The sequence below is a fragment of the Falco biarmicus genome, chromosome 9 (genome assembly GCF_023638135.1).
Source record: "Falco biarmicus isolate bFalBia1 chromosome 9, bFalBia1.pri, whole genome shotgun sequence".
In the NCBI taxonomy this organism is placed as follows: Eukaryota; Metazoa; Chordata; class Aves; order Falconiformes; family Falconidae; genus Falco; species Falco biarmicus.
The window spans coordinates 26,353,328-26,381,242 of record NC_079296.1 but is presented as its reverse complement, the minus strand read 5'-3'; the positions used below and the strand labels follow the sequence as shown (position 1 = coordinate 26,381,242).

Genomic DNA, 27,915 nt, shown 5'->3' with positions numbered 1-27,915 from the left:
GCCGGGGTGAGATGGGCGCGGCTGCTCGGGCCTCTGTGATTGGCTGAGGGTGGCCACGTGTCGGAGCCTGGGGGCAGGTAGAAGCCACGTGGGCGGGAGGTGGTGCGCCAGGGGTCTGGGGGCTGCAGGTAGGGCCACATGGGGGCGCGCGGGGCGGGGCGGGGCGGGGGTGTGCCGCGCCGCGCCGCGCCGCGCCGCAGGGCAGGGGGCAGTGCCATGCTGCGAGGGCGCTGTCAATGCTGCGGGCCGCGGGCAGCGCAGGGCCCTATGCAAGGCACGGCAGCATGCAGGGCAGCGCAGCTTGCAGGGCAGCAATGCCATGCCATGCACAGGGTGGCACACAGTGTAGCACCACGGGGAGCATGCAGTGCAGTGCCGCAGCAGTGCAGGGCTATGTACTGCTATGGGAAACATGTAGTGTGGTACCACGGGGGATGCAGTGTAGTGGCGTGAGGGAGAGCATGACTGTTGCGGAGGTGAGCCGGCCATGTTACGGAGGGCATGCAGTGCGGTGCTGCCCTGGTGCCGTGGGAGGGTGCGGTGTGGGGCCACAGTTATCGGTTATAACTGCAGTTATGCAGTGCTGTCACAGGAGGGTGCAGGCGGTGTTCAGGGGCACATGCAGTGCAGGCATGGGAGGCTGCAGCGTGCTGCCGTGGGGGCATGTGGTGCCACTGGGGGGGACACGGGACATGAGGGGACGCAGTGCCATGCTGTGTGCGCACCAGTGGGGGGCGCAGTGTAACGCCCCAGCGGGGAGCACTCACAGGGCTGTGCTGTGTAGCCCAGTGGAGGGGCCAGGCTGGGTGTCACAGTGCTGTGCAGCATGGTCTCAGCCCGAGGAGGGGGTGCCAGGTGCTGGGGAGGGGCAGCACAAGTGGGGGGACCCTGTGCAAGCAGGGCAGTGTGTGCAGGCACAGCCTCGCTGCAGTGTTCAGCTGGCAGCAGGGGTGCAGGAAGCTCCCGGCCTCAAGGCTGCTGAAAGTCCAACTTTCCCGTTAAATATAAACCTCCCACGGCTCTCACCCAGTTAACTGCTCCTGTGGCTGTGGCAGGCCCACACTTAACGGGCAAGTGAGGCAGGATCTTCCTGAGCCACCTTCTCCTCCTGCCCAGACCCACACCAAAATGGCCACCGTTCCCCTTGGTTTCAACATCGACGCCCCACGCTGGGACCAGAGCACTTTTGTGGGGCGCCTGAAGCATTTCCTCAACATCACTGACCCGCGGACGGTGCTGGTGCCAGAGGAAGAGCTGGACCGGGCCAAGGCACTGGTGGAAGGCTGCAGGTGAGGGACAGGGATACAGCTGGGGCAGGTGCCATCCCTGTGGCTGTACCCAGCCACTCTGCAGGGCCACAGGAGGATGGAGGCAGTCATTCCCAAGCAGGCATGCTGGGACGTAACATCCGTCAGAGGTGGTTTTGGGGGAGTTTCCCAGGCTTCTCCTGGAAGCCTCAAGCTGGGACAAGTTTCCTTGTGGGAGATGTTTCACCTGCCTTTAATGTTTGGTGTCTGGGGCTCCATGCCCCAGTGGTGCCAGGTGCCGGCGGGTCTGTGTGGCTGCCCTTGACGGGCTCTGGGCTTGCAGGGCTGGGCTGGTGCCTCCAGGAAGCAGCCAGGAGCAGCTGCTCTATGCCAAGAAGCTGTACGACTCAGCCTTCCACCCTGACAGCGGCGAGAAGATGAACCTCATTGGGAGGATGTCCTTCCAGGTGCCAGGGGGCATGGCCATCACCGGCTGCATGCTCCAGTTCTACCGGTGAGCTCTTGGGGACGCTGGGTTTGGGGTGCAGCCCTGATGGTCCTTAACCCCTTGAAGAATCCCTAGTGGCCAGGGCATGGCCAGCCTGCCTCCTCTGGGGCTGGCTGCTGCCTGAGGTATGTCCATGGCTGCTGTGCCTGCCTGCATCCCATAGCCCATAGCCTATGTCCCTGTGCCCTGTCCCCAGTGCTCAGCCTGTGGTGGAAGCATCACGGGTCCTCCTGGCCCCTGACATGGCTGGGCATGGTCTTGCTTTACCCTGAGCTCAGCTTAGCTCTTCGTGGAGCCCCTGTAATGATTAACACAGCCACGTCCTGTGTGGCCAGCACTCTTGCTCCATGGACCATAACGGCCCCTGAAACCAAGGAGCAAATGTGCCCCCAGGCCAGCCTGCTGCAGCATCCCCAGCCCATGCCGACAGCTCCCTGCAGTTCCCTTCTGAAATGGCTGCTGGGGGGGTGGTGTGCAATCCTGTCCCCAGCACAGAGGCTGTGTCAGATAGACACTGCCTTTCCCAGTGAATCCCCATCCCATCCCTGTTTGCTGTACTGGTTTGCCGGTTGTTGGTGAGGTCCTGTCTGAATTGGGGATCTCCCAGTGCTGATGGGTCACCCTCTTCTCAATCCATGTCCACCTTCCTGCATCCCAAAGCTTGCTCAGATTCACATGTCCCCGTGTCCCCTCTCACCCCACCTCAGTGTCCCTGAAGAGTGCAGGCACCCTGGTCAACCCAGAGCTGCCTCTGTCCCCATGTGCTCTTTCCTTGTTGCTTCCTTTGACAAAGGCTGATCTCAGCCCAGCAAGATAGCTGTCGCCTTGCTGAGCGCTGGGTCTCCCACCACTGGCCCAGCACCCTGCAGGGCTGGGCCCCCTTGTGTGCCCCTCGAAGTCTGTGGCAGCCAGGATTCCTAGGGTCATTTCCCAGCTTTGCCACTGGCTTGTGGCTTTGCTGCAGTGTCTCAGTTTCCCTTGGGAGACACCATGACATGTGTATTGAGGGCATCTTGCCTGTCCCCCTGCCAAGCCCATCCTGGCCGTGGGCACAGGCCAGGCATCTGTGATGACCTTTGAGCGTTTTCCTGGTCCCTTCTTTCTGCAGGACGGTGCCTGCAGTGGTTTTCTGGCAGTGGGTGAATCAGTCCTTCAATGCCCTCGTCAACTACACCAACCGCAACGCTGCCTCCCCCATCACGCTGAGGTGAGCAGCTCCCACACAGGATGGGGACCCTCTGTGTTGGGTCCCTTAGATCACCCTTGCCCCGTCTTGGGCACTGAAGGAACAGGATCAAGTCAGAGTTGGTGTTTCTGTTCTCTCCATTCTTTGAAAATCACTGTCCAGGCAAATCGGGGTGGCTTACTTCACAGCCACTGGTACAGCACTGGCCACCGCGGTAGGGCTCAACCTCTACACCAAGGTACGCCAGGACAAGGCCAGGTGGGGCAGCTGGCCGCATCCTGCCCTCCCTCACTGACATCAGCCTGTCTCCTGCAGCGAGCCCCCCCCTTGCTGGCCCGCTGGGTCCCCTTTGCGGCCGTGGCTGCTGCCAACTGTGTCAATATCCCCATGATGCGGCAACAGTAAGTGCCACTCGTGGCTGGGGTGCTCGAGGGACCCAGCTCCCTCCAAAGGTGAGCTGGTGGCAGTCGGTCTCCTGGACTGCCTGGTTGCCCTGCTGTGGTTTCCCATCCCAGGGGTAGGGGGGAGGAACAGGAGGGAGGTGGGCCGGGGTCTGCGTGTTCGTGGTGCCAGGTCTCAGGGAGGGTGCTGGGTGGGGTGGCTCAGCCTCTGCCCAGAGCAGGAGGGGGATTTTGGGCTGAGGATAGCTGTTCTGGGGTTTGGGTTGGAAGATCCCTCGAATTCAAAGGTCTTCTGTGTGTGCCCATGGGAGAGCCCCAGTCCACGATGTCCTGGCACTGGAGCCCTCTAGAGTCCTGCTGCTCGGGGTCCCCCACAGGTCACGGCACAGGGAGCTGTGGTGCTGTGTGTGGGGACTGTCCCCTGGCTCTGCTGCAGGTCCCAGGCGGGTGTCTGTCCCCCCGAACGGCTGGACCCCGTTCGCAGCCATGCCCTGAAGATGGCAGCATCGGCTGGGCTGAGGACCCCGGAGCCCCATGCCCTAGGGCCAGGGCGGGGGGCAGCTGCAGCTGCTGTGCCAGCACAGCACGGGGGGACCCCTTGGCACCCCTTCACCCCGTTGCTGTGTCCTCACACTTCCCTGACCATCCTGGCCCGCACTTACAGCTGCCTGTCCCCTCCAGGGAGATCATCAATGGAGTCACAGTGACAGATGGGGACAACAATGAGCTCGGCCACTCCAGGGTGAGTCTGGAGGTGGGGGGCCAGGTTGGGGCATGGCGTGGCAGAGGCTCACCTGTTGCTGTTGCTTGCAGAGGGCGGCAGTAAAGGGCATCGCACAGGTTGTGGTCTCTAGGATCACCATGGCAGCACCAGGCATGAGTGAGTACAGGGCAGGAGGGTTGGTGGCCAGACCAGGGGCTCCCCTGGGACCCACCGCCTCGCCGTCCCCTGTTTCTGTTTCCCCCAGGAAGAAGAGGGAGGGTGGCCCTGCATCCCAGGTGGCATTTGGTCACATGTCACTGATGGAGCTGGTCTCCCCATCCTGTGATTCCCATCAGAGTCCCCCCAAGCCCCCAGCCCTCCTCATCCCAACCCAGAGCCAGTGGGGAATGTGGTGTGCTCCCCTGGCAGCTGGGCTCCACAAGGACACTTCTCATGCTCTCTGGCCCTGGGCCCTCATCCTGCAGCCCAGCATCCCCGTGCCATCATGAGATCCTTGCCATGCCACAAGCTTGGCAGGAGGGATGGGAGCACAAGGAGCATGGATCATACTGCCCCAGTGATGGATGGATGGGGTCCCGTGCCAGGTCCCTGCCATAAGCAAATACCCAGTGGCCCCCAGCACAGCTAGCCATAGCCATGGCCTCCAGGAGGGAGGTCCTGCTGGGGCAGCTCTATAGGCTGGCTTGCAGGGCAGCTCTGACCTTTTCTCTCCTCCCAGTTATTTTGCCCATCATCATGGAGCGACTGGAGAAATTCCCATTCATGCAGGTGAGCCCATGTTTCTCCTGCCATGGTTTTCCAGTGGGTCCTGTAGTTCCCCCACTGCTGAGATGCTGGGGATGAAATGAGGGGTTGCAGAGCCTGCTTGCTTTTTTCCTGTTTGAGTCACTGGTATACCAGAGGTCTCTCAAGTGATACAGAGAGGCTGTAGGAGTGTGGCAGGGGTCAGGGGCACCCCAGAGATACTGGGCATTCAGCCCTGTTGAGGGGAGAAGCCTCTTCACCCTGTGAGCAGGGCTTGTGGCCAGGCTGGGGACTCAATCCTGGCTCTTCCCTTACAGCGGATCCGGGTTCTCCATGGGCCTCTGCAGGTGCTGCTCTGTGGGGGCTTGTAAGTATCTCACTGCTCGAGTGCCTGTGGGTACCTGGTACCTGGAGCGCTGCTCTGAGGGGTGCTTGAAAAAAAGGCCTCTTTCCTGGCAGGGGATTGCAAAGCTGCTTGCCTTTCAGCCTGGGCTTTCCCTGGTTATTGGGAGTCTTGCGGTGTGAGCAGCATATCTTGGGCTGAGGTCCCTGCGGCCAGGGGGCAAACAGGCTGTCATCCCCAACACTAATGTTTGTCTCTTCTCTGTCCTACAGCCTCCTGTTCATGGTACCAGCAGCCTGCGCCCTGTTCCCACAGAGATGGTACCTGTCCCACTACTTCCCTCTCCTGCGCGGGACCTCGGGAGCCTTTTTCCTCCTAGCTCTTGTCTGCCTGTCCCAGCAGAAGCATAACGGGCACCCACCCTTCAACCTGAGGCAGCGCCTGTCTGTACATGCCGGTGCCTCAGGCAGCAGGAGGGCATGTGCCTCCCCTGCTCTGTGCTGGGACCAGTGGGACCCCCAGCCTCATGGACAGCTCTCTGCCCCCCAGCACTGGGAGTGGTGGATGCCAGGGATGGGTGGTGGGTCTTGACATGAGCCTGCAAGATTCATAGGACTGCAGGGGACCTTGAATGGCAATGGGGAGGGAGGGTGGCCTGACTGGTCCTCAGGGAGGAGGATCGTGGGTCTCATTGTCTATCCCTTTTCCCCACAGCTCCCTTGCATTGACTGACCTCGAGCTGGAACTGCGTGACAGTATCGTGGCCAAGCATGGGGACAAAGTGCCATACGTCTACTTTAACAAGGGACTGTGAATGGAAACTACCTCAGAAGCCGTTGCACCCCTCCAGCCTTCTGTCACCAGCAGCTCTACATCCCCTGAGCCGGGCTCAGAAGCATGGTCCAGCCAGATCTGCCCCCCAGCTCAGCTGCCTCCTTCCTCTGGAGAGGCAGGATCTGGCTCTCTGCCCAGCTTGCAGCACTTTGCCTTGTCCTGAGCCTCCTGCCACGTGCTGCTGGCTGTGTCCCTGCCTCCCCATGTCCCTCTTGCTCTGGGCAGTGGCTGCACTTCCCGTGCCTTTTGCCCAGCGCAGGAGGATCTGCCCAGCCTGTCTGAACTTCACATGGTCACTGGGCTTGAGCCCGCAAGGCGCCAGGCTCTCTCCCTCATGGCTCAGATCACAGTCCTACCTCCGAAAGCAGGTGCTCTGCCATTGAACCAGGAACCAAACCATACTGCTGCCTTAAACCACCACAGTGGCCTCTTACCATGAGCTGGATCATGCCTTGGCAGGCAGGAAGGGACCTGTCCCCTCTGCGCAGGGATCACTCCAAAGTCCAGGGACCAATGTTTGGACCATGCCTTCCTTGCTTTCAGGTTCAGATTTTATCCACTTTGTAATTGCCACAATCTAGGAGAGAAATAAGTAATTGTTTTTAAGCTTTAATTTTTTCAATCTAGCCATTCCTGAGCAAGAGAGTCAGCCGTCACCCTTGTCCCACATCTCACCATCCCCATGGTAGCATCAAGGACCTGCAGCTTTGCTGGACAGTTGGTTCTGGCCCCCCTTGGACAGGGAGGAGGAGACACAGGACTCACAAAGCTGTTGAGGCATTAATTCAGGCTCTGAATAGCAGCAATATAAACAACAGAGATGAGGGTTGAAAAATAAAATGTGATTTTTAAAAAACAGCTGTGGGTTCTGCTTTTGGCTGGTCTCTGCGTGTCTGATTCCCTGGGCAGGGCTGGTGATGTGGATGTCATGCCTGCCTTGAAAGGGAAAGGTGTGGGCTCTGTGACTGACCAGGCACCAGGGTGGGGGTCAGCACTGGGGCCAGGAGAAGGAGAAAGAGCCATGAGGCTCAGCAAGGGCTGTCATGAGTCCTGAAACCCTTGGGCATCCCATGCAGTCTTCCCCAAGAGTTTTTTGGGGCTCGCTACAAACAGTCTTGAGGCAAGTGACAAAGGGAGGTGATAGTGTCATGATCATAGTGACTCTTACCCCTTTGGGGGGACTAGGGGGATGATACTGGGTGACCCTTCCTACACCCATGGGTGCTGTTTGTCTTCTTGGCAAGGCAAGGTTTGCATGATGCTAACTTGGGTCTGCCATGAGGCCTTTCCCACCCCAAAGAAGAGCAGGTTGAGTTTGCTGCAGCCCATTTTTGGAGGAGGAAGAAGCCCCAGTATTCATCCCAAGTCCTGGGCTAAAGACCCTGCTGTCAGCCAGCTGCATCCAGGTTCTGTGCTTGCTGATGAACATCCCTTGGTGGGACAAGTGTGTTTCTAACCAGCATATGATGTGGCTGCTCAGAGAGCCCCATGGGCCAGCGGATGGTCAACACTCATCCCTCCAGCCAGGGATACATGTCAGATCCCTGGCGGCAGCAGCATCCCCACATCAGCTGCATACCACTGTGGAGGCACAGGGTCTGCAGCCAAAGGGCTTTCTGGCATTAATCATTCTGCTCCTACAGAGAAAGCAGCCAAACCCAAAACGTACTTCTTGAAGGGCCAAGCTGTATCCACAGTGGATTTACTTCTGCCTAAGCTGCAACAGGCAGAGGATAATGTCTCCAACCACATGTAGCTACAGCTAGAAAGCTGCACAAGAGCTCTGAAATAATTAATAGGTCAGCGGAAAGTAGAAAAACATGTTCAAACTTGTGTATCTGTTCCCTGGGCATTATTAGATCTCTTGTTAATGTGCAATTAAAATAATAGATAAGCACATGAAACAAAACAGATGTCACTCCCGTTGGGAGTGGAAAGAAGCCACAAAAAGACATCACTTCTTTCGGCTTTTCTTAAGCTCCTTAACTCAAGCTGCTTTTGCCCTACACACAAAACTGCTTTGAGCACTTTCAGAAAGGCACCTGTAGCAGCCTGGGCTGTGCTTGGGTCCAACATGCCTCTGGCATGTTTGGGTGCAGAGCGATGCTTGTAAAACAATGTGCTGTAGGACCCTAAAACTGCCTTTCCCCTGCGCATCACAGCCACGCTCTTGCTCTTGACCCTTCCTGCATTCGCAGCGCGTGGGGGTCCCAGCAGGGCAGGGGGCTCTGTGGCCAACAATACCAGGGCAGCAGCCACCCGAAGCAAAAGCTGGGACCACGGTGGGAAAGCGTCAGTAATTTTTTCAGTAATTCACTCCTTTTTTGCTGTCCCCAGCCATACCAGAGAAGTGATGGAGCAGGGGGATGCTCTAAAGAGCTATTGCCATCTCACAGCAGTTCTCCCCTTGCCCTGGGAAGCAGCACGTGGTGCAGTTTATTGCTGTTGGCCAGGGGAAGAGAGTTGCTCTGGACTTGGAGGATTGGCAAGCCATCATCAAGCCAGACTTACCCCCTTGAGCTTATAGCGGTGGATTCCCTCTTCAGATCGACTTGGATTTGTGCCAGCTGACAGTTTAACTCAGCGGGGTTTCTGGGTTTCTAGGTTGTAGCTAGAATATCCCCTGGAGGATTCAAGTCATCTCAACAGCTCACATTGCTCTGGTGCTGGGAGATGACTGCTGCAGCCAGCGCCTGCCTGCCCTTCCCAAAACCACAGTAATTCCCCAGCCTGCCTTGGTCTTGCTGGGGAGCAGAAGGGTCACAGCCAGGCTGCGGCCAGCAAGTCCCTATGCTGCCAAGGGTGACTCCAGCCAGCCCTGCTGCTCCATTTCCCATTGCTGCAACAGGAAGGAAACTTAATTGCCAGGAGTCAGAGCTGGACTCATCCCTGTTTGGGAAGAGCTGCAAGTGTTAATTACTCTCCAGCAATGAGTCACACCTGATCTGGGCTTGTCCTGTGCTCTGGTGTGCTCGCCTCCTTCTCCCTGCTGTGCCTATAATTTCAGGGCTAGCTGCAAACAGGAATAAAGCCCCTTTAGTAACCGTGTGTGGACAAAATGTCAGCCCTCCAGCATGTTTACAACCTCCCTTCAAATGATAACCAGCCCAAAGTCGTCATGTTGGGCTGCAGCTGAGCCCGGGGAGAGGCTGGGGAGGCATGGGAGCCTGGGGGTCTCCTCTGACCATCAGCAGCCCCAGCAGGCAGGCTTGGCTCGCTGCTCCTCACCCAGAGGCTGGTGGACACTGGTGGGCTGCCTGCCTACAGAGAGGGGAGCAAGCAGGGTGCACATGCAATGGGTTAACTAACACCTGCATGTGGCGGGTGGAGGAGCTAATCCAGCAGGGTTAGGTGTGCCCCAAGTACTGCCCTGATGGAAAAATGCCAGGGCAGGAGATAAACTGCTAAGTTGGTTATTTTTTTTCTGGCTTTTCTTAACATGTTATCTGAGCATCTGATAGACCACGCCATGGCAATCCAGCGTGGAGGCTGCCTGGCGTGCTGGGAGCGGCTGTGCAGAAAGCCTCTGCCACTGCCCCAGAAACAGGGGCCATCTCCTCCGAGCTGTGAATTAACCCCAGGTGCTGGTGCCCCCACTTCTCCTGGGGGTGCAAGCCCAGGCAGGGGACCACTGCGTGGGGACACCCTGGGACCCAGCTGCAGTGGGAGATCCTCTTCTCTGTGCTGCTTCCACCTCCAACCGCCAACGCGTGGCTGCCCGCTGGGCGCCTCTAGTCCAGCCCTATGCCGCTGCTGCCATTTCACCACCCTCTCCATGCCCAGCTCTCCGGTGTGCCCCAGGGCTGGGTATGTGGGTGCATTGGGGAGGGGGCTGAGTGGGGACCATGGTGACCAGATGTGACCAGGTGAATGGTGGGTGAGAGCCTGGCTGCCATTGGGGTGTCAGGGAGGCCGTAGCAGGTCAGAGGGTATTTGTGAACCCTGGTTTTGCAGTGCACGGCTCTGTCACAGGAGGTGCATTGCACTGGGGGTGCAGCCCCTCACACCCCTCTCTGGCCAGTTCCGCCACTCACAATGTGGCGGCCCGTGTCCTACCCCAGGCTCCCTGCCCGGTGCGCCACACTCAAGATGGCAGCTCCCTGCTCGCAGACCCCGCCCCTCCCGGTTCTGCCCTAAGCGACAGCACGCTAAGCCAATGACAAACCAAGCAGTGCGCCGCCTGCCCAATAGACGGCCGGCTGGGGCGGGTCGGGGCGCGGGGTGCCCCCTCGGCTCCCGTCCCGGGCCGCAGTCGGGCTGGGGAGGCGGGGAGCGGGGGGTGGGGGGGGATGGCGAGGAGGCTTCGCGCCGCTATGGCCTTGCTGCTGTTCCAGGCCCTGCCCGAGGGGCTGCCTGCCAGCGTGGAGCCTGCCCAGGTAGGGGCTGCCCTGGGGGCCCGCCTGGGGGGGGGTCTGGGGTCGCGCCGTGCTGGGGGGCCGTGTCCCTATGGTGGGAGCCGGCTGTGGGGGGCGCGCAGGCCTGGGGGGGCAGCGGTGTGAGCGGGGGGGCTGCGCCCTCCGGGCTGAGGGAGGTGGTCTTTGGGGTAGGGGTTCAGGCTGGGCTGGTAGGGGTGGGAGCGTGCGTGGGGTGTCTGGGGCTCTTGGGGCTGAGGGAGGAGGCTTTTAGGGGCCCGCTTAAGGGTTGGGGACCCCCCCTTGACTTAAGTAAAGCTGGAGAAGATGCAGAGACCCTCAGTCTGGGGGTGCTTGTGTGTCGTGGGGATGGAGAGGTGTAGGGGTTGGGTGGCAGTGCCTCTTGGAGGTGCTTTGTATGGCAGGGTGGCTGCAGGACATGGAGGAATGATGTTTAATGGTGGTGGAGTGGAGGTTATGGAGAAGGTGGTTATGGTGAGGGCAGAAGGCTGGAGCTGGCAGGTGCGCAGGGGCCTGCGGGTGGAGGAGCGTGTGTCTTTCGGTGGTGGCAACAGGGGAGAATGTGGCCTGTGAGGGGACGGGGCTGGAGGAGGTTTGGGATGAGCTGAGGGGTGGCCGTGGGGTAGGTAGCCAAAGGACCTGGGTCAGCAGTAAATGAGACTTGTGTGGTGCTGCACAAGCCAGGTGAGCCAGTCTTCCCCTGCAGGAGCTGTGGTGGGGAGGTTCGACGCAAGCCTCTGCATAGATGGAAGGAAGAGGGGGTGTGTTTCAACTGGGATGAGGGGGACCAGGCCTTGTCTTTGTAGGCTGTGACCACTCGCTTACTACTTTCTTCGTGCCTGGAAAGGGTTTTAGTGAAGTTGATTCTTTCTTCTTCATCTCTTTATTCTTTCCTGCCTATGCTGCAATGTGTACCGTTCAGCTCTCCAGTGATGTTCTTGGCTCCCCCAGTGTAGATGCCTGTAAACCTCTCCCACCCTGATATGTGGGAGCGCGTTGATCTCTGAGCACCACTCAGAGAGGACTATACTAGGCCAAGCAACCTATGCACGACCTGGATCTTACTGTCGCAGAGTCAAGATGTCTTTTTTTCATCCTCTGCAGGACACAGATGGAATATGGTGACTTCTGATTTGATGTGGTGTATTACTTTTAAGTTACAGATTGTAGCTTGCATTTGTTGAAGGTCTGAGCCAGTGAGATGCTGATCTGTGAGTGTAGGTCACAGACTGTGGGTTGCATGGTGCTTGATGTCATGGTGGTGCAGATGGGGAGTGTCCCTTCTGGAAGGGGTTCATTGAAATACTTCGCAATGCTTCTGCAGGAGGAGGAGGTGAGGAGTTTGTCTATGGCTACAGATGTTACCCTCCTTTTAAATTTCCTTCTTCTTTTCAGGGTGCTGAGCACACCAGATCTACTTTAATAGCTGTGTAATTCCCTGTTGGTAGTGCCATCCCAAATCTCCTTCAGCTGCACCAAGGCTATGGTTTGGCCATTATTGCCCTGGGGAGCCAAGTGCAGGATTGCATTGAACAGTATTTTTTCCGTGTTGTCTTAAATGCCTTTAATAGATAGAAGTGCTAGTTGTTGCTCTGTTTCGTCTGTGAGCTGCCATACATGAACTAAGCGTATATGAGCACATCTCAGGTTTGTTTTGGTCTCCTGTTGTTGCAGTATTCCAGCTGTGAGCAGTGGTCAGCTAGTAGGATACTCTGTACAGTAGCTGTGAAAGTCTTCAACCGTATACATGCTAATAAAAATACCATACCTGCTTTGAAGACTGTGGAAGATGCTCCCTGCATCATACAGCTTATACATTTGTCAAAGAGCTGGTAGAAGAAAGGAATAGGAAGTAGAAAAGGAGGAAAGGAAAAAGGAGGAGTGTGGAAGCAACCATACAGGTAGGTTGCCTGTGGAATAGTTGCATACATGACTTGTGGATATCCTCTCCAGTCAGTGCACCAGAAATAATCCTAAAATAGTAAGTCTTGAGTGGTATAATACATGAGAGTGGGAGAGAAGAGCTTTGGCGGCCTATATTTTCTTTAGAGCACTTAGATACAGATGCATCTTTTACTCATTTTCTTTTCATAGTTTGTCTATATAAAACCCTTGCAGTTTATTTTAGATCTTAAATGTAGACTCTGTCTGTCAAAAGGCTGGTATTATCTCACTGCATACTAGAGATTGACAGCTACCCACTCAAAAATGACAGTGGTTATGTAGGATCTTGAACACCAGTATGTGACAAAACTTTGCCTGCTTTGGCGTGTGTGCACCTTGGAGCCTGTTTTCCTGGGAGCTTGTAGAGAGGAGCTGCAGTGGGGCGGTGCTGGAATAGGAAGATCTCCGTACCAAGGGTTCCGGTGTTTCTAGCTGAAACTCTTGACAGCTTTTGCCTCTTGTTCTCTCAGATTGTTGCTGCCCTTGCTGCCTCTTGTGACCGCTGCCTACTTCCATCTATCTTGCAGACATTTGCCATGCCCTGCTTGCTTCTGCTGTCTGGGGGAGCTTGTTTTTCAGGGTCCATGCCTCCTTGCCTGTAAAAACAGTCCCACAGACCTGGTGGTCTGAAGCTGGGAGGTGCTGCAGGAAATGTGTCCTCTAAATAATTCAGGAGGTGGAGCTGTACTGCCTAGCCACACTGAACAAACATTCCCGAGAACATGCTGTACTCCACAGGAGGGTCTGATTTTTCAGGTTAAAATAAGTCCGGGCTGCCTAAGATCTTCAAAGACCTTTCTTTTAACTAAGGCTTGTTTAGGGTGGTGGGTGGAGGAGAGTGAAGATAATTAGCACATTACCATCCTGAATCCAAGTTATTTAACTGTCTCCATGACTATTCATTGCCGTTTCACTTGTAATCAGAGCGCAAAACTCTTGTTAACTGGAGTTGAAGCATTTGTCAGTAGATTATGGGCAGAAATAATTGCAATTGTGTAATAAAGTTAGGATAAATGTCACAGGAAGAAGAAATCTAGCCATGTTCAGTTGCGACCATAGATGTATAGCCTTAACTGCACAGCTTAGCTGGGCACTCCCCTCTTGGTTTGAGGGAGAAGGAAGTGGGGAAATAAGAAATTAATATATTTTGAAATGAATGTGATCGAATTTGTAATGAAGAAGTTTGAACAGAATAAGTTTTCTATTGTAGTTTGTCTCTACAGGGCAGAGTAAAGGTTGACTGCCTTAACTATCTGTCTGCTTCCCACGCCTACAACTTAATTATCACATAGTTTTCTCAACTGTTGTTTTCTTTAAAAACAAGAGATTTAAGTGAATGTTAACTATGTGACAAGTCTGTGGAATCTGTCTTTCTCTAATAATGTGGTTTTGAGCCAAAATCTGACAGAAGCAGGCTCTTCTTAAAGACCGATTTCATCCCAAATTGAAGAGTTTTCTTGAAGTACTGTGACTTGAGGGATGATTCATCGTATGTGACAAAGAGGATGGATCCTTGCTTTAAGGAAGAACTCAGCGTGACTGTCGCTGTGGCTAACACCCCCATAACGCAGAATTTCTGTCCAAGGCTGTGCTCTTGCTGTGACCACAGCTCTGATTGCACCAATATGGAGTTACTACACTTCATCTAAGAGTTTGGCTGCACTTGGGGCCTTTCAGAGCATCACTTCATCAGGTAGTTTGTGAACTGAACAGCAAAGTTTCAATTATCCCCACGTAAGAGAGGCTCGTCTCCACATCCGTAAATTTAAGACAACTTTTTTGATTAAGGTAAAGGTAATTAGTTGCAACTGCACTTCTGTGTCTTCCAAAATGCATCAGGGTCTTCAGAAGGAGAGCTGCTTGTATAACCATAGGATATATTTTGTCTTCCATGACATCTTTGTCTGTGACTCTTGGTTTTTGGCTTGCTAATTTCCACAGTTTTGGCAGGAGGCAGCAGAGATCAAAGTACGTCCTGTACTTGCTCAGAACAGGAACCTCTAAATAACTGCCGATTGGATTAAGTACTGCTCGTACCGTGATGATTAAACCACTGTGAACTCTGGCGCCTCATCTGTATGGCACACTTTCCAGCGGATTGAAATTTTTTTGTTTGTGAGTTACCCTCACAATTACACAAAATGCTGTAAGAATTTCTCCTTGCATCTCTGCAGCAAATGGAAAGCCTGGTCTGAAAGTGTCTGATAGATCCTGGGGAGAGTGTGGCAGTTTTCTTCAGGATAGTCGAAGCAACTCCGACTGGGGCCTGTCATTGCCTTTCTGAGAATTTCCCTGGCACCCTCCACATATTAATTAACAAATATATAACACTACCTTAAGAATAAAATTGGGTAGCTCTTGTGGAGTAGTGCTATGCTGCAAGGGGAACTTGGAAAGGTTCATCTGCCAGAGTTGTTTCGATATGGTTGGGGATTTTTCCATCCTCTCAGCCTCAAGAGCCAGGCAGGGTCAGGCCAGGTCAGCCTCATCTGGCTAGCAGCAGCATCCACTACTGACAGCACCAGCAGTGGCTCCGCTGGGTGCAGTGCTTCTGGGTGACTGCTGCTGGGCAGCAGGGATCCTGCCCAAAGTGGTGATACCACTACTGGCCCTTCCAGTGAGGCAGAGGGATGAATGTGCTCAATGTCTGGCCACATTTCAACAGCAGTTACTCAACCCTGGCTAAAACACCCATCGACCCTTCACTTTGATTCCTAGAAGTGCTGCTCACCATAGCATCTACAGCGGTTGCTTTTCTGCTGACAAAAATGCAAACTGTGCTTTTATATGGCTCTGTCAGCCTGTATTAACCCGATGTTATGCTGAAGTTCATCTTTGTCTTTCTGTGGTATTAGAAAGGCATTAATGTAGGGAGCAGTTTATGTTTCTTTGTAATCTGAAAACACAGGGACATCCTCCAAGGTAATGGGCAGTATATTTAGTAAATGCAAACAACCCACCTTTTCTTTTTGCCCTTTTTTCCCTTTAAGTCATACTGGGAGGACTCGCGGGATTGAACAGACATTAGCTTGTGGTGGCACAAAGGCTAGTGATCTTATGGTCTGCTTCTCCATCCAGTGTTGTCTGTGCTGTGCCCTTTGGTCGTGGCTCTGCATATGTAAACGTCTCCTTGTCTGGCATGTCATGCAGTTTTAGTAGCTGAGCTACGTGTGGCCTTTTGTTCTGTCTCCTGACAACATGCATGCTTGGTACTGGGTTTGGGGATGTTCCTCAAATCTAAGCTGCCCTGTTTTACAGGGTACAGGGTAGGTAAGAGTTTGCCCTTTCCGGTTAGCTGCATAGGAATCTGCTCAGCTTATTAATGCATTTAACTAGTGACTCTATGGCTGTACACACTCCTGTCTTGCATTTGTTTCAGGGGGTTCATGAATCCAAGATGACTGGGCAAGCTGTTCCTGCCAGGGTTGGGCTGTTGTTTTTGCAATATGGGGGAAAGGACTCGACATGTCAGAGGCATCTCAAAAGCAGTCTCTGAGGCAGGGCTGGTGACAATCTCAGAAGGGCCATGAGTCATGGCAGGGCAGAGATACTCACTGCACATTGCAGGACAACCTGATTGGGCCAGGTTTTGGTCTGTGCTTCCAAGTCGGAAGAAAGCAAGCACAGAGTGTGGGATGGGACTCCTGGATGACTTCATAGAGAGATGCTGATGGGGAAATCTCGTTCCTCCTTCCCCCTGCTGTCTTGTGTGATTAGAAGACAGGCTTTGAGATGCCAACACCTGGGTGCTGTGGCAGCAGAGCTGTGACAGGCAAGATTGCCTGCGTGGCTGAGCCTGCGAACAGTGCACATAACAAACACGCCTGAAGTAATAGCTAGCTGGAGAGAACAGTCTTGCCAAGCAGGATTTACATGCCCATACCTTACCTGTGTCAAGAAGTGTGTTGGTGTGGCAGTCACAAGTGATGTTTCTTCCTGATTTCTCAGGTAGTGTTTGACTGCAAAGGAAGGCTCAAGGTGCTGCAGAGACCTGCTGTTTATCTGCTTGGACAAGGAAGAACTTGATTTTTCTTAATGATGTGATTATCAGTGGGATCACTGCCCCCAGTATTATTTTTAGGTAACTGCTGTAGTCTCTGCAATGGCTTGTGAAACTGTAATGGAGCACTTTGCATGAGAGTCCTTGCTGGGTGCGAAGTGAGGTTGTTATCCAAATCTGGGTTCTTCACCCAGCGTGCAAGAGCCTATCCACACTGAGAGCTGTATATTTGTTTATTGGTATTTGTTTTCTGCACAGACATGGGGGCTAGGTAGTAAATTCACAAAGCTAGCCACCTCTTGACAATAGCTGAGATTTTATACACTTTGAACAATTGTTTGCAGTTACTTCAGTCACAATTCTTATTGGTTCTTACAAGCCTCTTCACCATTTAAAGGTACTAGACTATGGGGAGGGGGCTTTCTTTGCTCGAGGGTGGATCTTTTAGTATGCTAATTAGGAGAGTTCACACATAGTTCAAGTAATTTTCTGTTTGGTCTCATTAACCTTTTGGTTCTCCTTGAGATTACCGTGTTACTTCTTACCTTGAGTATTTATGGTGTCTGTTCCTTCTCCCAAGGCCATGTCTTGTTAACTATTTGTAAGGGTTGATTAACATCCTGTGTCTTTCCAATTATTTCTTGTTTTCTTTAAATCAAGTAATTCTCGCATCAAATCCCCCTCTGAGACTGTATAAGGGAAGAATTTATTTTTCCCCTCATATTAGTCTCATCGTTACATTAGTTGGCCCACCCAAGATCGAACAACATCTCCATATACGTTGAATTAATACATATATACTCACAAATATTAGAACTCCTGCAATCACAATGCATATCACCTTCTTTATCTGTGAACTTAAAATCTGGTACCCAAGAGGTCAGCCATTTCCACATTTCAGCAAAGCCAATAGAACTGTCATAATTTTGTATCTCATGTAAAAATTTAGGTTGTTTCCAAATGTCATTAAGATCTGTAGGTATTCTGCTGCTTTGGTCAATGTAAATACAGGAACTAGAAAATAAGACTGTACACGCACACACCCCCCCTTAGATGCTAACAGCATGTCTAAAGCTATTCTGTTTTGAATAGTAATGTCTGCTAATTTTTATACTTCTTTCTGATCTCATTTCTTATTTTCTCTACTATTGCTGATATATTTATTATAGCTTTTTCAAGCTTACTTACTCTTAACCACAGTATAAACCATCTAGCAATTGAATGAAAGGCTGTCGGCCTTTCAATCAAAGGATTACTTCCCATGTGTCTTTTCATATAGGATCACAATGACACTATAATCCTGGTGTCAATTCTTCAACTATAGTTACATTCAGTAATATTGTCCCTAGGTGGATTTGTTACCTGGGGCGCAGCGCCAGGTCACCACGTGGAGGTATTTCTATTCCTTCATTCTAGTTTGCTCAAAGTAGGGAGCTAGGTGGTCACTCACAAATGCCTTGCTTGCTGATTGTCAAAACTTTTACACGTTTCAGCAAGCAGAGACATAAACTTTCATGATTTACGAGTAACAATTCTTTCATTACTTAATACTCAGCTTCCTATTCCTCAAACAGTTCTCTTGCTTCTTATGCTAATTAGTCTGCATGTTCAGTCTCAACTTCTTTTTAGGTCTGGGGGTGAGTGGGGGTGAGTTGGTGGTCAATGGGTAGATGGTAGTGATCTCCCTGCCAGAATTACCTTTCCCCTAGTTAGTGCTTCTGGTGGTAAACTTCCAGTCAGTTCATTCATCTGGTGGTACTTTCCTCCTTTAAACAAAGAACTTGCTGGTGCTTAACCAAGTGCTTAGTAGGGCATTCAAAAATGCTTGTAACTTGATTTAACCATTAACAATTAATTTCTTCTGATTGTCTTAAAGTAAAACTACTAACAATACATTAAATTTTGTTAATAATTCCCTTAATCATTTCATGTCAATATGGCTCCTAAAGTACAAGTTCCTGACCAATTTATAGGTAAAGACTTTCTTGCTTTCATCACCCAGATCCAATACCAAGCTTTTCCTTCTGGGACTGGCTAACATGAGACTTGGGTTTTAAGAATTGGTGTCAAAACATCAATTGTTTTATTACATTTTTTATATTTCCCACTGGAAGGTGGATAACCTGTTTTGCAGTCTTAATTTACCTGTTCCTTTTTGGGGACTGCATCTGTGGATAGAAGTGCAATAATTTTGTGGGAGATCAAGGGCAGTTACTTTCTGTTCTTCTATTCTTTCGTTTATATTAAAGGATATATTTGTCCATAATTCTCCCCATGAAGTGTGTATAGACCCAGCAACTGGTTCTGTTCACTATCCATATTGTTTTGTGTCCTCCCAAGGAACCTTTCATGGCTGCCTCTCAGGGTTCCTGCATTGTCCTATCACTATAACTGAGCAAAGCTTTGATAGCAATTTATAGTACCATTTCTTGTTTACAAGGAAATTAGTATTTCTCTGGATGCACTCTTATCACTACTACAGCTCTTATAACGAGCATGCAACAGTACAAAATTAATCCTCAAGTACAATCTAGTTCAATATATGATTTTCCAGAATCCCATATACAGGTCATTAAACTTCAGAAATTTTTAATTTACAGTCTCTGGTTTGTTCAGTGGTCCACTGTTTTGTCATAGGTGCCTTCTTCACTCGGGTATAATGTACCCAGGAGTCGATTCCTTCAAATTTCACTCCTGTGTAAGCAGTCAGTAAAACAGTATATGATCCTTTCTACTTTTCTTTTAGTGGTTCATCTTTCCAATTTCTGCAGTAAACCAGATCTCCTGGTTGAAAGTGATGCACTGGCAAGTTCAAAGGTAAAGGACCTCTAGTTTACTTATTTAACAACCTGTCTCACTGGATTGTATGGCAAGGGAAGGCTTCTGGCCACCCTGAAAAGGTGCCTACTGAAACAAGCAGATGCTTACACTGATTGCACCTCAGTAACTCAGGAGAATCTATTTGCCAGTGTTTCCCAGCAGTAATTCCTCTCTTTCCAAACTGCTCTATGAACCTGAATAACTCCAAACACATACTTAGAATCTGTATACACATTAATCCTTTTTCCTTTTCCAATTTCTAATGCTCGGGTTAAAGCAATCATCTCTGCCTTTTCGGCTGATGGTATTAGGAGGTAATGGGTTAGCCTCAATATTTTCAATTTGAGTCACCACCGCATATCCTGCTTGTCTTACTCCATTATATACAAAGCTGCTCCCATGTGTGAATAATTCCATGTCCAGGCTCTTTAGCGGTCCATCTTTCAAGTCTTATCGAGCAAATTTTTGCTTGTAGACCATACTTGAACAATTATGTTGTAGAGGTTCTTCTTCTGGCAGGGGCAGTAGGATGGCAGGGTTCAGGGAGCTTACTGTTTTAAGATTGGTGTTGTCTTGTTCCAGCAACACTGCTTGGTATCTCATTAGTCAACTAGGAGAGATCCAATGATGTCCTTCCAGTTCTAGAATGGCTGTTACCGCATGAGGCACTAGGACAGTTATTGGTTGTCCTAAAGTTAATTTTCAGGCTTCTTCAATTAACAATGCTGTGGCAGCTACATCTCGTAGACAAGCAGGCCAGCCTTTACTTACTTCGTCTAATTGTTTAGGAAAGTGACTGGCCACTTCCAGTCACCAAGCAGCTGAGTTAACACTCCCAATGCCACCTGCTGTCTTCCGTGTACATGTAGCTGAAAAGGCTTTTCATGTTAGGTGAGCCCAAGGCTGGGGCTTCCATCAACCTTATTTCATCAAAGCCTTTCCGACATTCTGGAGTCCTTTCTAACAGTTCTCTGGGACCTTTTATGGCTTCGTATAAAGGCTTAGCCTTTAGTCCAACATTTGGTATCCACATTCTGCACCATCCTGCCATTCCTAAAAATCCCCATAGCTCTCTTTCTGGCCTTGGCCAAAGGGCTACACGGAGGAATCATGGATTGGCCTGACCCTATCCTAACCAAAACCAAATACTGTTGGCTGTGGCCCCTCTACAGCCTACCCCAATACACACTGGGCTCTGACCCCTTTGGTCAGTTAAGGCCCCTGTGACTGGTGTCTAAATGTGAGAAATATTAATCTCTTGTGAGAGTAAATTCTAAATGGGATACCCACCAATCCAGGAATTTCCCCCCGCCCCGCCCCCCCCCCCCCCCCCCCTTTTTTCCTTGCACAAATATCTCTGTTTGGGCATTGCATCTTTGAGTTGCTTGTCACCCCAACTTTGGAGAGAATCCAGAGGAGTCCCTGATCAAGTGTTCAATGTGTGCTGGAGCTCTGTCCAGTCTGGTCTGCTGTCAGAGATGACAAGCAAGGTCTTATGGCTGTCCTGTCTGAGTCCCCAAAACTGTTAACCCAAATCTGGGTTCTTTACCCACTGTGCAAGGGCTGGGTATTTGTTTATTGCATGTCTGCACAGATATGGGGGCTAGGTGGTAAATCCACAAAGCTAGCACAGCTCTTAACACATGCTAAAAAAATTTACACACTTTGAACAACTGTTTACAATTACAAATAGCCACAATTAATTCTCATTGGTTCTTACCAACCTCTTTGCCATTTGAAGTTACAGTATTCTTTGCACGTTTTTTGGGGAGGGGGCTTTCTTAGCTCGAGGGTGGATCTTTTAGTATGCTAATTAGGATTGTTCACACAGTTCAAGTAATTTTCTGTTTGGTCTCATTAACCATTTGGTTCTCCTTGAGTTTGCTATGTTGTTTCTTACTTTGAATATTTATGGTGTCTGTTCCTTCTCCCAAGGCCATGTCTTGTTAACTATTTGTAAGGGTTGGTTAACATCCTGTGTTTTTCAAATTATCTTTAAATCAAGTAATTGTTGTATCAAGGTGATGATGGCAGACTGATAGAGCAGACCAAACCATTTAATGACAGCGTGGCCAGTGCTCCCTGGCATGCTGTGTCCTGAACAACATCTGCAAATAGAAAGGAGAGACTTTATTTTGTGTGGAGGCAGCTTCTGGTCCTACTGGCTTGCTGGCCTCCTCCACTGAGCCAGTATCCATCTGCCCAGCATCACCTGAGGTTGGTCCAAACTGATAAGAGAAAAAAGGATGCGAGAGCTGGGTTGTATAGGAGATTTAGATGCAGTTTCCTGACTCTTCCTCCTTCCCAAGGGCTTTTACACCAGCATGTTGTAAAACAAATCCAACCACTGACAGTGACTGTGGCTTGCTAGCAAGTGACAACCTGAGCATGGGAGGAATCCCCAGTGCATTAGGGGGACAGAGCTTTTGCCGTTTAAAATGCTGGTGGCCTCTTGCTGATAATGAGTTCCAGGGGTGTAGGTGGGTATGGCAAGCAGCTACCAGAACTGACAAGCTGTAGGGTGCTGAGTTTAAGGAAGAAGGGAGAACAAGGACCTTTCCTTTTTTCGTGGTCACTCAAGACCTCAGGATCCTGAGTGTGGTCCTTAGGACTAGCAGAGGAAAGAGTTTACCTCAAGAAAGGAAATATCTATCAGTAAAGCAAAGGATTCTCCGTTCTTCTTTCCTCTTTAATCTATTGCATTACTATGAGGTGGAAGTTTGTTACTTCTAGTGGTGATGTGTTTTTATTTCATCTCTGGTTCTTGTGTGCACAAGGCAGCAACAGAAATTTCAGAGGCAACTCAAGACCAGAGGTCCAGGGGAGTTCTTGTGGGTTTGGTTGTTGTGTTGTTTTTTCTTCTTGAGATATGGGAAGGATCATGATCAAAGCAAAAACTAAATGTATCTTGGCTCTATTTGAGGCCGAGGAGCTTGTCAAGATACTGATTTGCCAAAAGTCCTGGAGTGGGCAGGAAAATGGATTTTGTTAATGCAAAGAAGATAGCTCACAGAAGGAGGTGAGCTTTTTGCAGTTGTCAGTGTCTCTCTCCCCATTAATTAATTTTGAAGCCACTGGCCGACTTGAACTAAATTTGATAGGAAGAGGCATCAAAGATGCATAAGATTTCAACAGAATTCCTGAAAACAGATAGGCACAGAGATCTTAAAAAAACAAAGCAAAAACATAAACCCCCAAAACAAAAAAACCCCAAACACCTCAACAAACAGGGAAGCATCAGGGAATGAGAAGCTACAGTTGCAAGCTTATTAAGCACTGGGAAATTTGTGAGTCCATGATTGATGGAGTTGATACATGTCCTAGCTTCAAGAAAAGTTTCAGTCAGAGCTCACAGTTTACTAGCCTGGAAAGTCAGTCAGCCTTGTGGAACAAATTGATGGGAGGTCAGCTTTACAGAGCTCCAGTGGTTACAGAACTGCTTTTATTTTTCTTTTCTGTCTCCTGCTGGCTGAACAGCAGATTGAAGAGGAAAAGGCAGATAAGCTGAAGAAACAGTTATGAAGGGTGTGTTTTGGCAGGAATCTCACCACCCCTCTTGAGCTTTCCCTTCGTAAAAGGTGTTAAGCTTTGCCTGTTGGAAGGGGGAAGGAAACCTCGGACGTTAATGGTATGCCAGCAGATGGCACAGAGGTTTTTCAGTGAACAGGACCAGTTAGCTCTTTTCTCCTGTGTCCTAGCACACAGATATGACCAGCAGGTTGATCTGTTGACCACAAGAGATTTTTTTTTTTTTTTTTTTTTTTTTACTTGATATGGAACTGGAGCTCATAATCAAGACAGTCTGGGATAATGATGTCAGTCAAACAATGGTCTAATTGTGGCAGCTGCACCAGAAGCTTGATACGGAAAGAGTACAAAATATGCAGAAATACTCACTGTTGCCAAGCTTTGTATTCCTGACTCTTTGTAATAAGCTCTTTATTTGTTAATACTATATCAGCCAGCTAAACATGAGTTGGCAGTGTGCCCAGGTGGCCAAGAAGGCCGACAGCATCCTGGCCTGTATCAGAGACAGTGTGGCCAGCAGGACCAGGGCAGTGCCCGTCCCCCTGTACTGGGCACTGGTGAGGCCGCACCTGGAACATCGTGTTCAGCTTTGGGTCCACACTTCCAGGGGGACACAGAGGTGCTGGAGCGTGTCCAGAGACGGGCAACGGAGCTGGGGAAGGGGCTGGAGCACAAGTCTGATGAGGAGCGGCTGAGGGAACTGGGGCTGTTCAGCCTGGCCAGGAGGAGGCTCAGGGGGGACCTTGCTGCTCTCTACAGCTCCCTGACAAGGGGTTGCAGGCAAGTGGGGGTCGGTCTCTTCTCCCAGGTAACTAGTGACAGGACAAGAGGAAATGGCCTCAAGTTATGCCAGGGGAAGTTTAGATTGGACATTAGGAACACTTTCTTCACTGAAAGGGTGGTCAAGCATTGGAACAGGCCGCCCAGGGAGGTGGTGGAATCACTGTTCCTGGAAGTGTTTAAAAAATATGTAGATGTGATGCTTAGGGACATGGTTTAGTGGTAGGCTTGGCAGTCCCGGGTTAACGGTTGGACTTGGATGTCTTAAAGGTCTTTTCCAGTCTAAATGATTCTATGATTCTGTTTGGTTTTGTTTGGTTTTTTTTAAACATCTTTCTGTATGTGGGATCCTCTTTAAATCCCCAGTGGTGGATAGTGGCCAACAGGAAGAAGCCACAGGAGCTGTATGTCTTCTGCTTCCAGGAGAAGATCAGGCCATTCTGTTGCAAAAAATATCCTGTGACAGCCACCCCACTGGTTGTAAGCAGAAAATTGGTCCCACAGAGCTAACAACCTGCTGCAAAAGCACCTTTTAGAGCTCTCTGCTGATCAGAACAAGACTTGGGAGTGACTGGTGTGGAATCAAAGGGTTAAACAGTGCCTGGGGTCAGTCTGAGCCAGGAGGTGGGGGAAGAGCTTGAAGAGCTGGTGGGCCTGGTACAGGGGTGTTGTAAAGACTGGACGAAACCTTTTAAGAAATCAGTGTATCTTCCAAGGCCATGATACTGAGCTGACTTCATTTCATCCAGTATGTCCTGTGTAATTGTATCGGAAAAATTAACCTAAAGTGCTTTCCCCCCAACCCTTCTTGGAGGGAGGAAACACTTTTCTTCAAATATGATCTGAAAGACCTTTTGCTCTATGCTTGGAAAGCATTTAATGCAGCTACCTGAATGCATGTGAAAGTCATGACTGACATCTAGGTCTCTTGTGTGATGAATTCTTCCTTTCCTTACTGTTTTTTGCATTTGTTCATTTGCAGACTGCTTTTCAAACAGTGAATGCTGAAGAGGAGGAGGAGGGTCATGCCTGTATTGTGTTGTCTTCAAATTACTTTGTCGTTTTGACTTCTGTCTTTTTAGAAGAAGCAAACTTCACAAACAGCTTGTATTTGACTCTCTAGTCTCCTGTGATGTGAAGCTTAGATAAAACAGGCTTGCAGACATCTGTCATTGCTGATTGTCTCCATTTACTGACACTTAGCACTTGGACTCCAACAAAGCTTGTCTTAAATTGCAGTGTCAAAAATAAGAGCTCTTAATTTATTTTCCTCTTCTTCTTCTAGCTGCATTGTTTTCTCTTTGTCTCATTGTTTTGCTCCTTTTTTCCATCCATTTTACTAGGAAATTTTTGCTTAAATATTGCTCTTGTGTTTGTGGCTTATTGTTTTATTGAGTTTCTTGCTTTTTTGCTCTGTCCTTGTATCTCTGTATTTCCCAGGGTACGTGATCATACTAAACTACCAGAGAGCAGTTAGGGTGTGGAAACAAGAGTCAGGAGTTTTCTTTTCCTTGGACCTATTTTGTGGTCTTAGGCCTGTCCCTTGACTGCAAAGTCTGAGGATTGTTCTGGCATTAAAAGATGAATTCAGGAAATCTGGAGTGATTTTGCTTTTCATAGTACTGTTTTCCATTCTGAAACCTGTAGTCTGCTTTCTCTAGATGGACTAGCTGAAGAAGCAGTCCTCCTTTATTTTCAGTATGCTATGTATTTATTGAGAAGCATTGTGCCAGGAAAACTTCAGATTAGGACACCAGACAAATCTATTGTTGCCCTGTTTCACCTTTGCTGGCATGTAACTTCAGGCTGATACGAAATGTAAGGGCTTGCTGAATTCCTCATGTGAACAAAGCCCAGACCAATCTTTTTTTTTTTCCTTCTTTTTTTTTTCTTTTTCTTCTTACACAGCTTTTCACTGAGGATATAAACTTTGGGGAACAGAAAGAGCGGCAGTGACAATTTCTTGTCTGTGTCATACTATCTAGCAGTGCGTAAACAAAACTCTTCTTGCTATGATTGTACTCTAAATGATTTTAGAAGAGCTACCAAGGAATTAAGTATATTAAGTGTCCTAATAAAACAGGACTAAATTTATGTATGTAAGCATGACTTGAGAACATAGACATCTGTAGGGGAGGAAAATGGCACTAGATGAGACGTTCACAGTGGCCCAGCTGGGTGCTGTGCCACTTGCATCTTGAACCAGGCAAATGGAGGGCGTATTTGCGTCTGTGAAACAGTGTGCTTTGCACAAGTGTAATCTGAAGGCTGGCTGAGCTGCTGCTGTTGATGTAGCCATTACCACACTATTAATACAGGAAAAAGTTAATATTACAAATCTGGAAACCTTAAGTTCTAGTGGCATTTTACAAGTTGGGACAGACTCTCAAATGAATGACCCTAGATTTTGTTTATTTGTGTCCTTGCTATGAGAGCTGTTTTTATCACTAGCTCTTCTCTCGCACAGGCACTGCCTGCCAACAGTTCTTCTGAAGGCACTTTCCTTCAGGACAGGGTGCAAGGTAAAACTTGTTTATGCTTTTAACTAATGTCTTTTTAATTAAAGAAATAGGCTTTAAAAACCCGGCTCTTTTCTGGTTCAACCCATTAACTTGTTCATTTACAGGTCTTACATTGCTTCTGTGTTTGTTGGCTTTTTCCTGGTCCTGACAGTGGGCATCTTGCATATTCTGCAGTGGTGAGGGCTCTTCAGGGTGAAGTGTCTTGATAGTTTACTTAACCCAAAGAATTAGTGCAAAGGTGAATCATGGGGGGAAAAAAAAGAATTTTCAAAGGAAATTCTTCGGATTTAGTTGTTGTTGGGTGTTTTTTGAGGGTGTATTTATAAATATAAAAAGTAATTATTTTTAGAAGTCACAGTGTACTCCAGAGTCCTTCCTTTGACACATAAGTACTTTTTGTGAGAACTCTTCAGTTCTCATCCTGGCTTACCACATGATATTAAGAAGGTAATTTCACCTTTCTCATCTAAAATGGGGACATTAAAATAGCGAATATACTACAAACACCGGGGGGTTTGTATCAAAATACTGGGAGATTGTGTGGTACCAGGTGTATAAATACTGTGTAATTTCCCTCTTCAACTGGAGCTCTGGATGAGAGTCTTCAGGTCTAAATTACTAATTGTTAACCAAGAAACTCCTCGTTTTCTTCTGCACAGTTTTGGTCCAAAGGTTTTCAATGCCCTCAAGTACTATGGTCAAACTTTACCTAATTGTTGAGATACAGTTTTATTGTTCTTGGCTTCTTTTGTACTTGAGTGGGGACTGTTCTTCTATTTGTCTGGAAAGCATTACTGTAAATAATCAACATATGAAGACACATGAGGATCAAGCTTTTGTGCACCTCACAAATTGCATATGCAGTGCTTATTGCATAGGAACAAATAGTCCAAGCAAAAGCTTTTCCTTCTTTGCAACTCTTAGTTAATTGGTTCTGTAGTGAAGTCAAGAAGATTAGTTTCTCGTATTGTATTCCCCTTTGGAGGCAACACCACACAGAGATGCAGATTTGGGAACAGAGCTGTGAGATGAGAGTGAGCTTGTCGAAATGCAAACACAGAATCTGAAAAGGGAGTACAGAACGCAAACTGGAAGTGCAAACTGTTTTAATAGCTTCATTTTTGCTTGAAAAATGTTCAGATGCTTGGAACAGGGTAGTCTCTCTTCTAGATCTTTGAACTGCATACCAAAATCTTTGGATGGCCATGAACCATGAAGGTCTGCCATGCATACTTTTGGGGAGTGAAGGACAGAGGAGGCCGGAGCAGGTTGCCAGCAGGTCCCATCCATTGCAGGACAGTGTTGGGCTGGGCAGGCAGAGTGATTGGCTTCTAATTGCCCCTGAGATGTGGATGTCAGCATGCAAGCTTGCCTTGCTTTCTTTGGCAGCGGGCAATTTGACTACCCAGCAGCCCAGCTGCTGGGAAGGCTTAGACATCTGTTTTAAGTTCTTTACAGGATGGGATACTTCTTGTAAAACCTAGCCTTTCTCCAAAGACCGAAATGATCTGATATGTCTAAGGAGGACGTTCTATATTTACACACTAAAAAGATATCCTCCATTTCCAATGTCTTGCATCTCTTCCTATTTTACATTGCACCTTTCATTTAGGTGATGATCCCTCTAGTTTGACTTCCTAGTTCTTTAGTGCTGACCTGCCTCTATGCCCAAGCTTTTGGGCTTTCTATCCAGCAGAAGCCTTTCAGATAATCCTCAAGCCCTTCTGTAAAGAGGGAGCAGGGTATTTCTGTGTGGATGGTGGATGTTCGTCCTTGCATTTGCTGCTCTTGTTAAAGTGAGAGCTTGTTCAGTTTGTGTCAGTAACACCTTTGATCCTCTTATTTAAATGAGATAGTGGCTGTCCTGCAGAGAAGACCTCTTTAAAATGCCTTGCAAGGTTATGCTGTTGCATGACTTTTATTAAAAGTTCATAAAACCATGCTGGACTGGAGACTGGGAA

General features: G+C 49.4%; 2 protein-coding genes across 6 annotated transcripts in view; both read left to right on the top strand.

The window, feature by feature from the left end:
- Window positions 1-2: 2 nt before the first annotated feature.
- SFXN2 (sideroflexin 2) lies at window positions 3-6,845 on the top strand. 4 transcript variants are annotated; one of them, XM_056352550.1, is made up of 12 exons: window positions 3-128; window positions 1,117-1,289; window positions 1,591-1,761; window positions 2,864-2,962; window positions 3,104-3,179; window positions 3,257-3,342; window positions 4,024-4,084; window positions 4,156-4,222; window positions 4,785-4,834; window positions 5,128-5,177; window positions 5,426-5,473; window positions 5,868-6,845. In XM_056352550.1, exons 2-12 carry the CDS (start codon window positions 1,129-1,131, stop codon window positions 5,965-5,967), a joined length of 969 nt encoding a protein of 322 aa, XP_056208525.1. In that variant the 5' UTR covers window positions 3-128; window positions 1,117-1,128; the 3' UTR covers window positions 5,968-6,845. The 4 variants fall into 4 exon arrangements, with proteins under 4 accessions (XP_056208525.1, XP_056208526.1, XP_056208524.1 ...); XM_056352551.1 differs by having other exon boundaries at window positions 11-77; XM_056352548.1 differs by lacking the exon at window positions 3-128 and adding an exon at window positions 338-476.
- Window positions 6,846-10,257: 3,412 nt separating this feature from the next.
- The window catches only part of WBP1L (WW domain binding protein 1 like), a 65,548-nt gene continuing 47,890 nt past the window's right edge, over window positions 10,258-27,915 (top strand). The window contains exon 1 of one of the 2 annotated variants that reach the window (XM_056352066.1): window positions 10,258-10,363. In XM_056352066.1, coding sequence (XP_056208041.1) covers window positions 10,277-10,363 — 87 coding nt within the window. In that variant the 5' untranslated portion in view covers window positions 10,258-10,276. The remainder of the gene's footprint in view (window positions 10,364-27,915) is intronic. The other variant, XM_056352067.1, reaches the window with a different exon arrangement.